The sequence below is a fragment of the Fringilla coelebs genome (assembly GCF_963513975.1).
Source record: "Fringilla coelebs genome assembly, chromosome: 17".
NCBI classification, from domain to species: Eukaryota; Metazoa; Chordata; class Aves; order Passeriformes; family Fringillidae; genus Fringilla; species Fringilla coelebs.
In genome coordinates this window covers 12,659,969-12,673,680 of record NC_140043.1, presented here as the reverse complement: position 1 = coordinate 12,673,680, position 13,712 = coordinate 12,659,969, and the positions used below count along the sequence as shown (strand labels likewise).

General features: G+C 47.0%; 1 protein-coding gene across 1 annotated transcript in view; it reads left to right on the top strand.

Moving 5' to 3' along the window:
- SETD1B (SET domain containing 1B, histone lysine methyltransferase) overlaps nt 1–13,563 on the top strand; it is a 48,088-nt gene extending 34,525 nt beyond the window's left edge. The window contains exons 10-18 of the mRNA XM_084217413.1: nt 465–682; nt 933–1,065; nt 1,742–2,203; nt 3,992–5,573; nt 6,849–7,008; nt 7,257–7,388; nt 7,490–7,609; nt 7,976–8,113; nt 8,823–13,563. Coding sequence (XP_084073539.1) covers nt 465–682; nt 933–1,065; nt 1,742–2,203; nt 3,992–5,573; nt 6,849–7,008; nt 7,257–7,388; nt 7,490–7,609; nt 7,976–8,113; nt 8,823–8,996 — 3,119 coding nt within the window. The 3' untranslated portion in view covers nt 8,997–13,563. The remainder of the gene's footprint in view (nt 1–464; nt 683–932; nt 1,066–1,741; nt 2,204–3,991; nt 5,574–6,848; nt 7,009–7,256; nt 7,389–7,489; nt 7,610–7,975; nt 8,114–8,822) is intronic.
- Nucleotides 13,564–13,712: the final 149 nt, after the last annotated feature.

Genomic DNA, 13,712 nt, shown 5'->3' with positions numbered 1-13,712 from the left:
TGATTTGAGAAAGAAACCAAAGTTATTTGCCAGAAAAAATCTGTTTGAAAATATCTTAACATTATTTCCTATTACCAGGGAAGAGTAAAGAGGAGACAAAGCTTTGAATACCCTTTGTTTTGCACATGGGTTCATGTAGAAGTCGATTTCGATTAACAAGTGGTTTTGAAGCCAAAAAATGAAACAGAAAAGCATTAAATTCAGGTTGCCTGTCCTGACCTCATTCATGCTGTGTCTCCTGTCTGCTCTGCCTAGGGAGTGTCAGCTTTGGCCACCCACATTTTGCCATCAGCACTGTTCACTGTGACATCAGCGAGTCCCTGTAAGCCTGGGGACCCTCACACCATATGGGCACATTGCTCCTAACTTCCATCTTTCCAAAGAAGAAGTTTTCCTTATGTAGTTAACTCTTTCTGTCCTTTCCAAGGTATTTGATGGTAATTTCTGTTGTTTTTGCTCCTCAGAGTCAGAGAGGGACAGGGATGCTTCTGATACAACATCTGACCTGTCAAAGAAGGATGCAGAGGCAGTGGGGCTGCGGCGGCGACCAGCAAGGCCACTGGAGCTCGACAGTGAGGGAGAGGAGGGAGATGAGACATCAGGGAAAGAGGAAGAGTCCTCCTCAGAGAAGGAAGAGGAGCAGGAAGAAGAGGGAAGCTTGGTGAAAGCAGCACCTGGCAAGGTATGTTGGTGTGTGGCTGCAGTTTCAATGCTGTCTGTCATTAAAAGGGGGCCTGGTAATGCCAAGTGCCAAAGTTCCCTTTCCTAGGAGATGAGGGCTCCTGGTGGGGTCTGTCCTTACAGAGCCTCTGTCAGGTCACTCCCTCTTCAGGTTCTCTGACAGCCTCCCTGAGAGTCCCTGGTGGTTGCTGCACTGACAGCCAGGTCCCAGGCTCAGGCACTGTTCATTTTTGGCAATCTTTCTTGCAAAGGAGGAAGAGGAGGAGGATGAGGAGGATGAAGATGATGAGGATGAAGATGATGATGAAGACGAGGATGAAGATGATGAGGAGGAGACAGGCATAGACACAAGTGACAAAGAGGAGGAGCAGGACTCCGAGGAGGGTAAGGAGCTGCAGTGGAAGCAGCAAGTGTCACCTTTGGGTCTCCCTTCTGCCTTTGTGAACTGATTTTGTTACTTGTGTACCTCCTTTCACTGGGCAGTTTGACACAATATAATGCAGAGAGATATTTTTAATTAATTCCTGTGAGGTTTCCATGATTCCTCAGTCAGTGGGTCCCTTTAGAGCCCTCCAATCTCTACCTGATCCCTATCTGACCAGCCACAGGGGCACTGGTCTCAAGCCCAGCTAAATGTGTGCTTGTTTTGTGAAACAGGAGTGGCTGAGGGAAGAAGGGACCAGATTTCTGAAAAGGGTAAATTGGCTGCTAATAACTCTGTCCTGTCAATCAGTTCCTGCTCTGGAAGGTGGTAGTTTCTACTTTTTAAGGCCATGTGTAAAGTCAGTAGAAAATCTTAGTAAAAGATACAATACCCCAAGAGAGCCAGGTGGGGAGGTGCCAGGCAGCACTGCTCCTCCCATGTTGTATGGGGATTGTTGTAAGCAGCCAGGGACAGGATTTATAAATCTCTGCAAAAATAAGTGAGTTGGGAGGCCATTCCTTCAGACCCACCTGCTGCTGGTGATGCTGTTCCCACACTTTTACAGTGGAAGGGATGTTTGCCCCTGCTTGTTTCTCAAAGCCAGAAAGCAGAGCTAATGGCAGTTTGTTCTTGCAGATGTAGCAAGTCCCTCGTCTTCCAAGGCTGAAGCCGAATCATCTGATGAGAGTGAGGACTCCTCTGAATTCGAGTCAAGTTCAGACTCGGATGATGAAGATGAGGAGGATGATGATGAAGAAGATGAGGAGGAAGAAGAGGAGGAAGAGGTGGCTGAAGATCAAGGCAGAGAAGCCATGGTTGCTGAGCCAGAGCAGGAACCTGCTGGTCATGAGCTTCCTGATGATGAGAGGGAGACTATTTTGGACCTGTATCCTGTGGATGACTACATGGATGCAACAGGCTTGGGACTTGCTGAGCCAGCTTTGGCAGTGAAAGATGAAGGCAGTGAAGAAATCAAGGCAGGGGACAGTGAGTGTGGCCAAGTCCTGGGGGCTTCTGTTGCTGCTGAAACTCTGAAGCATTTGGTTATGGAAAGAGAACAGGAGACAAAGCTTGCACTCTCTCCCATCTGTAGGCCAGGTATGCCCTTCCATGTGCTTTGGAGTTTTGTTATTATCTTTCCAAGTAAATTTTCTCCCAGTATCCAATATGTATGGGCTTGTATTTCCCTTGTTCTCCTTCCTCTTCCAGTCTTGGCTCTAGGCTAGAGATTATCTGTACAGGGAAAGAGGTCTGTGCTGAACTTTCCTTCCTAGTAAGGAGCTTTACATGAGCCATCTGCTACTAAAAATACTGTGGTTACTGTATCCAGAATCTTATCCTGGGCTAGTTTAGTTGGAGTCCTAGAGGAACTGAACAGTTGTCATCATCTGAGGGTGACTGATCGGGTGGTGTGGTGGCTGAAGCTCAAGATAGAAAAGCCGTGGCTGCTAAAACAGAACAGGAATGTCACTGCTGGCTCTTTTTGGTTTTAATATCAAAGCAGTTTGTGACAGGGAAGCTGCATGGGACAGGTGAGTGGAGCCTCAGAGTTATCTATGGTTCCTAATATTATTTGTGGGTGGTTTTGCCACCTACTCCTTTTAAATGAGTGATGCTCACTAGTTTTCTGGAAGAAAGAAATTTTCTTCAATCAATACAGAGTTGTATTTGAACCAAGGAAATTGGAAACCTTTTTCTAGAACAGGAATGAGATGCATAAAGCTTGAGCAATTTGGCAGCTGGGGGAAATCTGAAAGTTAAAATTGGAGCCAACAGGGAGGGCACATCTAGTGGGGCCTGCTGTGGAGCCTTGGGCAGCTCTGGTGTCTGAGGACTGGGCAGTGTTTTGCCACTTGGAGAGCTGGAAATCCAGTGCCTGCACAGGGTGTCACTCCTTGGCTGCTGCAAAATCTGAAAGTCACAAAGAGGTAAAATGTTAAACTGGGCAGGGCAAAGAAGAACTGGTTTTGCACAAATCCTTTCTAGAACAGGTCAGTGTGCTGAAAGAACATAAATTTGGAGACACCTGCATTTGAGCAACTTGACATGTGTAAGGAGCTTTCCAGGTAAGCTGTGGGAACAAACTCAAACTGCAGCATTGTTTTTGAGCAAACCAGCTCATACAGGAGTTGCAAGGCTCAGACCCTTCTCCAGCAGCCCTGGTTTGTTCAGCACAAATGGGGAATGCCTCCCTTCTAACCTTCCAGGCATTTTCACCTCCTTTCCTTCTCCCCCTTGAAAATGTTATTTTGAGCTGCCTAACAAGATTCACTGTTGATTCCTTTTGGACTGGCCCTAAGTGGGTAAATAAACTCCAGACAAATGAGGCTGCTGCAGGGAGAGCAGCATATAAATTGCCTCATTGATGCCATCTGAGTGTGTCCTCATCCATTACAAGGGCTTCCCGTTTGCTTCATGTGTTGTTCAGGAGTGTTCTGCTATTCCCTTCACCATTCCCTCCTTGGAGAGTTGAGGGTGCTCCTTGGCCCTGCAATTAGTTTAGTTCCCACATTAGAAAAGGTGATAGCTCTGGGCTCTGACAGCTCTCCTCCAAAGTCTTCACCCCACAATCCACTCATTCCTTTAAAGTCTGTACAAAAGGTTGTCAGGGCTTTTGAAAGCAGAGAAACCTTCGTTCTGGTCTGTGTCGTAGTTAATCCTCAAATTAATAGTGTGGGTTTTTTATGGTCCATTAGGAAAGCGTGTGGTAGTGTCTAATTACTCTACACTCTGTGCCTCCAAAATGTAAAGCACTGGAGTTTTAAAGCCTCCCAGTGGAATTGAGCTGTTCTTTAATTGTGGCATCTTAAACATGTCTTTACTAGCAAGTGGCAAGTAACCAAGTGGAGGCAAAGCTCCTGATTCTCCTCTCTGTTCCCCTTTCAGAGGAAGAGCCCGAACCTACTTCCGTGCTGGAGCCAGAGGTACAGGAAGGTCCAAAGCCTGAATCTCAAGATGAGGAGGCATCTCTCTGTATCTCTGCTCCAGGGGGAGTCTTTGGGGAACCTCTGCCCAGCAAAAGCAGCTTCTTTGGCAAGTCTGAGGAGAGCAGCTTGGAAGCCCGAGTTAAAGCCAAGCCGCCGTCGGCAGCGGAGGAGGACGAGCGGCTGCCGCGCACGCCGGGGCGGGAGGTGATGATCCACTCGGAGACTGAGACTCTGCTGCTGCCAGCCCACAAGGTGCCATCCTCCATGCTTCCCTTGCCATCGACTCCCGGCAAGGAAGACTCTTTAGTCCCTCCAGAAAAGTTCCCTGAACAATTAATGGTGACCAAAACATCTGTGGAGGAGGAGATTCCTAGGACTCCCGGGCGGGACATTTTGGCCAAGTCTTCACACCCCCTGGCGAAGTCGCAGAGCACGGACACTGTTCCAGCCACACCAGGAAGTGATGCTCCCCTTACAGGAAGCAGCTTGACCCTCAGTTCCCCTCAAGTCCCAGGGAGCCCCTTTTCCTACCCATCCCAATCTCCTGGCATTAATAGTGGCATTCCTCGGACTCCTGGGAGAGATTTCAATTTCACGCCTACTTTCCCAGAGGCTGGTGCTACCATTCCTTGCCTTCTGCCTGGCAAGAAACAGTCAGAGGATGAGCTAGAAGAGAAAACCTTTAAAGAGCCTCTTGGTGCTTCCCTTACGATCAGCATGAACAGTGTTCCTTCCCCTATCCCCTTTGCCAGCCCCCCGCAAGCAGATTTCCACATGGACATGGGTTTGCCACCTGACGAGCCAATACCTGTAGCAGCCCTGCCGTGCATGCATGGAGATGGAAGAATGCCCATCGAGGAATGCAAGGCAGAAGTAAAACCTGGTTTGCTCTCCCCAGAAGTACCCCCTGGGGCTTCCATTCTTCCTCCCCCACCACCACCTTCAGTTCTTCCCAAAAGGAGGCCAGGTCGGCCGAGGCGCTCCCCACCTTCTGTCCTCTCGCTGGATGTGTACTCGGGCAAAACCTTAGAACCTCCTCCCATGCCAGTGGCCTTGGTGGAAGGTGCTGTGGGCAAAGAGCTGCTGAGTGGACACCCTGATGCCTACTATGGACTGAAAGACCCTGAAGCCGTCACCCTGGACTTCAGGAATGACGGTTTCCACGAGAAAATAGCACCTGAGACAGTTGCGGAGAAACTGCCATTCAAGGAACTGGAGAACCAGTGGAACGAAGACTTCAAGGAAGAAGAGGCTCACGCAAAGCCCAAGCGCCAGTGGAGGAGGCAGAAGAAATCTGAGGAGCTGCCAGTGATCCCTTCCCCCGAGTATTCCCCGCCCCGGCCGCAGTTCAGGCCGCGCTCGGAGTTCGAGGAGATGACGATTCTGTACGACATCTGGAACGGCGGCATCGACGAGGAGGACATCAAGTTCATGTGCATCACGTACGACCGCTTGTTACAGCAGGACAATGGTATGGACTGGCTCAATGACACCCTCTGGGTTTTCCATCCTTATATCCTTTCTCACTGTGTTGGCAGCACGTGTGAGATGCACGAGAAGTTGGTGGGAGAAGCGGTTGCTTACGGAATAGAGATGGCGTGGATGAGCAGGCGATTTTAGGCTGTTTCATTCCTTAATTCTCTGAATCTGCAATACAAAAATACTGCAGAAGTGGCTGTTCTTGCTGCACGTTCAGTCTGGAGGTGCAGGGGCAGTCTGTAGGCACCTCTTCTGGGGAGGTTTCCTTCCTAGTTTGAGAAGCTTCTGTCTGAATTTAACCAGACTTTTTTTCCAGCTTTCCTGTGGAATTTCTAGTCTGCACATACAGAGCTTTCACTTGGAGTTAAAGCTTGCTGTTAAAATAATCTCACCATCTGTGCCCAAAACAATGAGTTAGTAGTTCTAGCAGTTTTAAGTTGCTTTGAGGTTGAAATATTGATAAAATCAGAGCTTTCTAAGTGGCACATCAGGACCCTGTGTGTGTGCAGCCACCAGTAGTGTTCTCCAGAGCAGAGCCTTAAAGACTGTTCTAAAAACCTCAGAACTCTCCAGTACTTTTTTTCAGGAAGGATGTCCATGTTTATGTGTTGAAGAAAACAAACACACCACCTTGTGTGTTGCTAGAGATTGTGTGAAGTTCAGATATCTTCATCCCTTGCTTCCTGCAAGACAGGGAAGCAAAACCAAAAAAGCCCAAACCACCTAAAACAATTAGTGATAACTAACAAAAGCCATAGTGAAAATAAATCTCTTTCCCTCTTGATAGGGATTATATTGTAGCAGCAAAGTTATGTTCACTTTTTAAGCCACTTCCAAATCACCTTGAGTTCATCATGTGTCACACTGCATGACAAGTGTGAAAGTACCTGCAGGCTCACCTGCCTTGCAGCCAGCCCTCAGCACTCTGGATTTGAGGCCGTCACCTCTTGGTTTTTATGGTCCCTCTGCTTCAGTTTTCTGGTGTCAAGGATACATTTTCCCTCACAGGAAGCATTTTGGATCAGTCTCCTTTGTTGTAGCCTTTGTGGCTGTGTTTGTGGGGTGAGCTGGCAGCAGTACAGCTCCACTGTCCTTCCAGGAGCCAAAGCCCTGAAGGTGCCTTCAAACCTGAAGGTTTGTAACGTGTGTCTGAAGGAGCTGATTTCCCAAGGCTGCCGAGAGCAGCATCTCTGTAGTAATTTGGGGTTATTTTTTACAACCCCACAAAACCTTCCTAATTTTCCAGCCTCCTGGTATTAGCTCCATTCAACTGTAGCAAGTTTAGTCTGATATCCACCTCTGGCCGTGTTTCTCCTTAACCTCTTGCCACCTACCAGCTTTTCTACCCCCAAGAAGAAGAAGCGGGATGACGGGATGCGGGAGCACGTGACGGGCTGCGCGCGAAGCGAAGGCTATTACAAAATTGATAAGAAGGACAAACTCAAATACCTCAACAATAGCCGAGCTTTTGCAGAGGAGCCTCCAGCTGACACACAGGTGAGGAATCCAGAGTGCCAGCTGTGAGTGGGATTTGGTCTGACACTGTCACACGCAGTAGGTGCTTCCTGCCTTTTGGCAGGCAGGGAGAGGAAGCTCTTGTGTCTCCTTGATTGTCCTGGGGTTGCGTGGGAAGTGCTGATGTTTGATGTCAGGTGTTCTGTGGTGATGTGTTGTAGCACAAGGGGCTGCTCACAGGGAGCCTGCAGGGTGTTGGGTCAGCTTTGATCACCCATTTGTCCTCTCAGGGTATGAGCATCCCTGCCCAACCTCACGCTTCCACCCGGGCTGGTTCCGAGAGGCGATCAGAGCAACGCAGGCTCCTCTCCTCCTTCACTGGTAGCTGTGACAGCGACCTGCTCAAGTTCAACCAGCTCAAGGTAGATACCCCCTGCTGCAGATTCAGACCCAGAGACATCCTTTCCCATGCTGTGCTGTGGCTAATTCAAGGTTGGGGTTTCGGGGTGTTTTCTTCACGCAGTTCCGGAAGAAAAAACTAAAATTCTGCAAGAGCCACATCCACGACTGGGGCCTTTTTGCTATGGAGCCCATTGCAGCTGATGAGATGGTGATAGAGTACGTGGGCCAGAACATCAGGCAGGTAAGATGTGGGTGAAATCTGAGCAAAAAGCAGCCCTGGAAGAAGTCCTTGAGTATGACAGCAAGAGTTGGAGTCCTGGGTTGAAGGTGTCAGCTCTGTGGGCTGGACACAGGTTGGCATGGTTTGGAGGTCCAAGGGTGGGAATTCCAACAGTCTGTGGAAACTGAGCACTCGGGAGAATCCTCCTTAAGAGGCCCATCCCAAAATTCTGTGTTTCCAGTTAGGTGTGTGCTCTCTTGGGGTAGCTGGGATCTAACAAATCCCCATTGCCTGGCACAAGCAGAGCTCAGGGGAGCCTTGTGAAGGTGAGGTGGCTGCTCCCAGGTCAGTAGTGCAGTGTCCTGAGCCTGCCTGGGCTCTCTGCAGGTCATTGCTGACATGCGTGAGAAGCGATACGAGGACGAGGGCATTGGCAGCAGTTACATGTTCAGAGTGGACCACGACACCATCATCGACGCCACCAAGTGCGGGAACTTCGCCAGGTTCATCAATCACAGCTGCAATGTGAGTGTGCTCTGCTGGCCTGTCATTGTTCCCTGGCATGCTGACAAACCTGGGGAGGCCCTGCCAGCCCTGGTTGGGGTGCTCAGAAGGGGCAGGGGGGTCGCAGGGTTGTGATTAAATTGTTAATGAGCCAGAAGATCAGAGCAGGGTCTAAAGTAGTGTAAAGAGGTTGGAGAGACCTGAGGAATGAAACATGCAGGGAGACTGAGTGCACTCAAGAGCCCTTCTGGCTGTCTCAGGGAACCCTGATGGACACTGAGCAAGCAAATCTAACAAATGTTTCCTTAAAACTAGCAAATTTCAGCTGTGGGAACAGTCTCCTTCTAGTGTCCGCATGGGAAAATAATCCCTGCTGTTTCCTCCCCTGCTCTGTGCTGCAGTCTGCACTCAGACTTGCCTGCCTGGCTGAATTGTTAAGCATTGAGCTTCTCTTAACCTGTGACAAAATTGATGGAGCATCATCCAGGCTCTTTTTCTCCATAAATGACCAGAATGTGGATATTTTGGAGCAGCATGAGGAGGGCTGCTCTGTTTTCTGGCTTCACGCCTCCCTGCCTAGGCTTGCCCTAAGTCCAGGCTCTGAAAGTATGGCTGGGGTTGTCTCTGGAAAGACTGCCCAGTTTTATTTTATCTTGAAATAATTGTGTGGAGGCTGGGAAGTCCTGGCCTTTGGGTACCTACATCATCACCTGTTCTGTCACCCCTGCAGCCAAATTGTTATGCTAAAGTGATCACGGTGGAGTCTCAAAAGAAGATCGTTATCTACTCCAAGCAGCACATCAATGTGAACGAGGAAATTACCTACGACTACAAGTTTCCAATTGAGGATGTAAAAATCCCGTGTCTCTGTGGCTCTGAGAACTGCAGGGGAACCCTGAACTGAACTCAAGGTTTCTCGTCACACTTGCACCTTCGGCCATGTCAAAACTGTGGTAACCAGGTGTGGTTGCACTTTGCCAAAAAAAGAGGAAAAAAAAAAACCTACAGAAAAAAAAGGAAGAAAAAAAATTTAAAAGCAAAAAAATACTTACCAAAAAAAAAAAAAAAAGAGGAAAAAGAGAAGAAAACCAAGCAAGTTTCGCACTTCTGCCAGGATCATGAGTGAAAGCAAAAAGCGCACACGCTTACGAGGACTGTTCATGTTTCAGGTGCTTTTTCCTTTTCAGATCCAACACGCACACAAAAAGGTGGCTACCTTTTGTGGCATGGTCTATCCAAACACTAGCTTCTCTGTTCAGTCCCTGAAGTAATGCTCCAGAATGGGATAATGGTACCTTTTTTTTTTTAATTGTTCTTATAAGCCTTCATCGTTTCATAAATGCTGCTACCTTTTTCTCATCAGTTTTCGTTGGTTGAAAAAGACATTCAACGTTTAAATGTGAAGCAGAGACTGAAAATGCCATATAGGGTTTGTTGGGAGCTTGATTGGCTGAAATTGCACAGATTTCTCAGAGTAAGCTGTAAATAAATGTAAGGTTGATGTTACAGAGCAAGCCAGAGGCTTGAGGGTGTGTGAATGAGTGTGGGCGTGTGTGTGTGTGTGTGGAGATGTGTCCACAGTGAGACTAGAGCTGAACTGTCCTGCCTTTTCCTTAGGGATGAGCCTGAACAAGGCCCCTCAGCCAGACCCTGGGGCAGAGTCAGGTCAGCCAGAGCTCAGCTCCCCTCCTTGGGCTCCCCTCTCATTTTCTATGCCATGCTGGTCCATGGGGGATCAAAACCTCTGCAGCTGCACGTGAGAAACCCTTGGATACTTCAGTCACTGGGAAGAAGTGGAGTCAGCTGTGCAGCTGTAGCATCGTGTGGCCTTTGGGGATGCCCATTCCTTGGACATGGGCTTGTCTTGCTTGCAGAAGAGGCTGAGATTGAGTGGACAGCTCAGCCCCTGTTGATGCTGTAGAAATCCTGCCCTGCTCGCAAGCAAAGACTACGGCCCACGTTTGTAGCAGGATTTTCTTCCTGTGGGTGGGAACCAGGCTGATGTGTGACTTGTATTCATTTTTTCTCACTTTCATCTGCATTTCCCTGCCCTTCCAGTGTTTTACATGGAGTATTTGCTCTGTCCTTGGATGTGGGAGATGCCTCCTGTGATAGGAGCAAGCTGTGCCCTGCTGCTCTCCTCCCTCTGTTACTCAGTAACTTGGCCAGGGGTGGTCCTGTCCCTCCAGAAAATCATGGTAGGAGTGTCCCTGAAAGCAATCCTGTCCCCCCATCTATAGCATGGAAATGAATTGCTTCTCTAAATTTGGAAGGCACGTTTTAAAATGATTTCTCAATATATTTTGTCCTTGTAGATGTGCTGAGGTGAAGGTTGCAGTTCTTCAAGAGGTTCCATTTAAAAATGGGACCAAACACCAAAAAATAATAGTTCTTTGGACGAGATCTGGAAGTGTTACACCACTGTTCAGGTATAGACAGGATCAGGTTTTCAATTTGCATTGAATTTCTCCTGCTTTAAACGTAGAGATTAGTTGTACTAAACCCTTTTAAATTGGCTTGTAAGGGGAAGTTGCAATGTCATTCTGAAATGGGAAGATTATCTGCATAACTGAACACCTTCTCCCCACAGAACAAATTGCACAGCTGTATTTTTCTATTCTTTCCAAACCTCCACAGAGGTGACAGCCTTGCAAAAGAGTTTCCTGGAAGTTTTTTCAGCTGTTCCATGGAATTGCCAGGCTTGCACTGCAGCGTGGAGCTTGTAAAGTAGGTTAGACCTCTGCCTCTGAATTTCTGCTCCAGACAAAAGGCCTGAGAGGGCAGGAGCACACAGAGTGCTACAAGCTGCCTTAATACCACCTGTGTTTCTGTCTGAGGGCGAGCAAATTGTCTCTGAGATTGGACAGTCCATGGTCCATCTCTGCTTTTGTTTCAGTTCTGTTTTGTTTCTCCTCCTTCTTCTTAAATCTCTCCAGCAACTGGGTGTTGCTGACCCAGAACCTAAAATCATGAGAAGCACAAGTTTCTGTCACTGAATGTTGGTTGGAACTGCAGTGATGGCATTTGGGAGTTAAACCAGCTGCTCAGTTTAGTTGTTATTTTTTTGAGTGAGATTCAATGTGTTGGCATCTCCACAGCTTGGCCTTTCACTTCCAAGGCTTTGGAAATGCAGAAGTTTCCTGTGTGTCAGAACTGAAGCTCCTGTCCTTGGCCTCCTCCCTCTCTGCTCCCTCAAACCAGTGCATTAATGGTGGATTTGTGGGGGTGAGGACACCCCAAATGGCCCAGCCCTGTGTTCCCAGCACACCTGTGTGCTCTGGATGGGATCAGCCCCTGCAGTTTGCCTTAATCCTTGGTGAGGAAGGTGGGGAGGAAGGTCCCTGTCAGCTTCAGGTCCTTCACCCTGTGTTTTAGGAGCACCAAAGGGATTGGGGTGCCAAAGACCATGAGCACCTAAATCACTTGGGTACTTCTGAAACTGCCTGTGATTCATCCCCTTTTAGGATCCCAGACAAATAATGTGAGTTTTTAGAAGAGCTGATCTCTCAGTGCTTCCCCAGGAAGAAACAGAGCTGTTGAAGCCACAGCACTTTTGAAAAATCATGTCTGGTCTCAAAACCAAACCTGAGACTTCTCTTTTTTTCCCCATAAATCTTGGCTTGCAGAGTCCTACCTGGGAAATATTTTGTCTTGCCCTGGGAAGCTGCCTGACCTCCAAACCAATCATTTTATGGTGAGGACTCCCAAGCCTGGTGCAGTGATTTCCACAGTGCCCTGTCCCTGCCAGGGGAGCCCTGCAGCCAGAGATGTGGGCTGGAGATGCCTCAGGTCCTTTGCCTTGTACTTGGCAAGGATGGAGTGAGAGGAGGGCAGAGCTGGGGGCTTCATTCAGCACAGGCACCCCCTGGGAACAGTGATGGGATCAGGGGAGCCTCAGCAGCACCTGCTGCTTACAGGCACTGCAGTGCTTTTGTGCTCTGAAAAACCCATCCCCAGATTTACTGGCACTTCAATTTGAGCCTAAGACAAAAAAAACCAAAACATTTACAGTGCTCCCTGCAAAATTCCTTTTCTCTGGGAGGAATGACCCAAGAGAACAGAGCAAAATTATGGAGATAGAATTGAAGCCTTTGGTTTGCAGCTGTGGGAGTTCAGGGTGCAGGTGCCTCTGTGCTGGCATCCACAGGATCTGGGGGGTTCCACCTCTCTGTGCCCCAGAGTGGGGCTGGAGGGGATGGGGCTCATCCTGCAGTTATTTATATTGTACTGAGCAGCTCATTTCTACAAGGAAAGGAAAAACAACCATCATTTTAAAACTCCAACAAATACAGTAGTTTCAGTTCTGGTTTTTGTGACCTTTTTCAGGGATCATTTCAGTGCATTTCTGTACAAAATAAAAATTTAAGGACAAAAAGGATTTTGAAGTATAAAAAAATGCATTTTCTGTACATAGGCGAACTCAAGAATCTTCTCTTCAAACACTGTTTCTTGTAGAAACATGTTGAAATTTTTTTGCTGATTTCTTTGTACTTCAAGAGCATGTAAATAGTTTATTAAAAGTGACTATTGTAATTTGGAGTTCTTTTTAAACAGATTCCAGCTCTAAATCATGTCAAGATGGGGAGGAAGAAGGACTGAGTATAGCAAAGGAGCTGGTGGCATTTACAGCTTGTGTCAAGCTTTGTATAATGTAAATTCTGTATAAATATGGGGGTTTTTTGTCAAATAAATAGATGCAATTAGAAGCATTAAGAAACTGAAGACAAAAAATTGCCAAGTCAAGGCTTCTTCTTTCCCCCCTCCCTCAGTCTGAAACCTAATGTGCAAAATCTATTTATTTCAAGCGAGGAAATGTGTACAGTCTAATAGACACCCTAAAATGTATTTAAGCAAATTAGCAACTGGATTTTTTCAGCTTAATATTTGTTTTGTTTTTATGAGTTTCCTCAATTGCCACTGTAGGATTTGTCCAAGTGAAAACACATCAAGAAGGACACTCTAAAACAATGGGGCAGTTTTGAAGCAAAGTGGAACACCCAGCTCCCAATTCTTGCAGTTTTCTGGTTTTAATTCCCAGCGTGGAAATCAAGGGCCTCCTTTAAAAGTAGGCAGGTCAAATTGTTTGCAATAAATTAATTTTTTTTTCTTAAGTTCCTTTAAAAAAAACCAACTCTGCTTTGAAGATTTAGGATTTCTGCTTTTTCTTTGGTTAAGCAAATTTATAAATTTAGGGATGTTTTGTGCATATAGAATCTGTCACCAGTATGTATCTTGTTTTGAAGAAAGTGTTTTTGTTGTGGATGTGTCATGCTGTATATATTTGTTCATATTTTTGTGAATTGAATACTATGTACCATTGTATTATAGTAACTTTTATAAAGCAAACCATAAATATACTGACTTTTCTTACAGAAAAATTATGTTGTGCTTAATATATCACCTGGGAGCTGTGAGAGCTCAAGGAGGCAGATGCAGAACAAGAACAGTGTGAAGAACTGATTTTCAGCAAAGTTTACTGAAAATATTAATTCTGGTGAGCAGGAAATGAATGTAAGCAACATTATATTGCATGAAAGAAATATGTGAGTGATTCTAGTCTATAAACCTTCTCTCAGTGTTAACAACCCTGACAGCCCTGGAGAGCTGAAGCAGAGCTCTC